A 1,637-nucleotide genomic window follows, 5' to 3' on the forward strand; every position below is an offset into this window, starting at 1 on the left:
CAAAATGATCATCCTATCTTATTAAAAATGATCATCATATTTTTAATAACAATCTCAAATGAAAAAAAAGCAAAGCTTATATAATTATTTTAACAGCTTAGTTAATTTGGTAATCTTACCAAATAATTCTAACCAACACAAAGTTTAATTTCTTTCACTTTACAGCCCTACAAACTAGTTGATGATAAATAAATCTTCCACAGGAGGAATGGAGGATCGTTTATGCTCTTGTTAATTAAAGCTGTAAAAAATTTACAAGTCAAACTATGGTATGAATGCATCGCCACAAATGATTGCTTTGGGAATCCTGATAAGAACTAATGCCCTCATTCCAGATGAATTAATTAAACGTGTGAGAATTCCATCAAATCCCCAATCTCCATGATAAAATTTAGCCAAAATTCCATGTCATCATCACTGTTCTTCTGATTCACCACTGCCATGGCAACTGAACTAGTCGATTTGCTAATAGGAGGTTGGATTTCTACCGCGGGCATATTCTTCGACGACTCAGAGAGATTGGAAATGGACAATTCATCTAACCAAAATCTCTCAACAATTTCCGAACTAAAGCTTTCTTCTCTAGCATCGAAACTACTCTCGCTGATGTGTGATTCAACTGACACCGACAGCGTTGAGGCTTCTTCTCCAGTCCTCGAACCACCTTTCTTCTTCTCTGTCTTCGGCTCTATCTGTGCAATCTTAGGATTCACTAGCTTCTTCAAGTGGGTGTTCCATACGTTCTTGATCTCGTTGTCTGTTCTACCAGGTAGCCTTGCAGCAATCTCCGACCACCTACAGATTGTCCCAAAGGAGAATTTACAATATCAAAGATGTGATTTTGATTGATCGGTGTAATATTGGTTATGATTAAGAGACTTGCCTGTTCCCTAGTTGTTGGTGCAAACTAATGATTGTGTCTTCTTCGTCCTTGGTGAAGTTACCGCGTTTAATATCCGGCTTCAGGTAGTTCAGCCACCGGAGCCTGCAACTTTTTCCGCACCTCAAAAGCCCTGAGTTCATGAACAAGAATTCAAAACTCTATTTTGTTTTCACTCATCACTCATTAAAGTATGCATGGAATATGTATTATATATCACATTAAACTCACCAGCTTGTTTAGGAAGGGCTCGCCAGTTGCTATGGCCATGTCTCCGTATGTAGTCTACCAGAACCTTATCCTCCTCCAGCGTCCATGGCCCCTTGTTTTGACCCATCTTCTCGCAGCAAGGAGCCCTCACCATTCTCCCTGCTTCGGTCTCGCTTTCCCAACTTGAGCCATTTATGTGCGTGCATATATATAGGCTTCAAATCTTCCAACGTGAAACAGATAAAGCACCAATCCATGGTGCTTGCTTCTGCATCATCCTGAAACAAATACAGATTGGCGGAGTGTTTTCACACTGTTCTGTCTGAATGGAATATAGTTCATCAACGCTTTATTTATTAAGTCGCAGTTGAATGTTGTCCTATATCAACCACTCTAGTCAAACACACGAGGTGAATGAATTGCTTTCGACATGCTTCAACTTTTGCTGTAATGTTATGTTGGTTCACAATTTTGGCATTGTTTTTATGTTTTTTTGAGGATAATGGATGGTGGGGAGACGGATACAGTGAGTCCACTCAAATCCTTA

At 39.5% G+C, this 1,637-nt stretch overlaps 1 protein-coding gene across 1 annotated transcript; it reads right to left on the minus strand.

The window, feature by feature from the left end:
• Positions 1 to 284: 284 nt before the first annotated feature.
• On the minus strand, positions 285 to 1,280 carry LOC141818456 (transcription factor MYB15-like). The gene is made up of 3 exons (XM_074705946.1): positions 1,112 to 1,280; positions 884 to 1,013; positions 285 to 795 (listed from the first exon to the last, which is right to left on the minus strand). The coding sequence occupies exons 1-3, from the start codon at positions 1,242 to 1,244 to the stop codon at positions 345 to 347; spliced, it is 714 nt and encodes a 237-aa protein (XP_074562047.1). The 5' UTR covers positions 1,245 to 1,280; the 3' UTR covers positions 285 to 344.
• Between the last annotated feature and the right edge of the window lie 357 nt (positions 1,281 to 1,637).

Source organism: Curcuma longa, unplaced genomic scaffold (assembly GCF_044706935.1).
Source record: "Curcuma longa cultivar G26 ecotype Majalengka, Jawa Barat unplaced genomic scaffold, ITB_CL_G26_1.1 contig_24885, whole genome shotgun sequence".
In the NCBI taxonomy this organism is placed as follows: Eukaryota; Viridiplantae; Streptophyta; class Magnoliopsida; order Zingiberales; family Zingiberaceae; genus Curcuma; species Curcuma longa.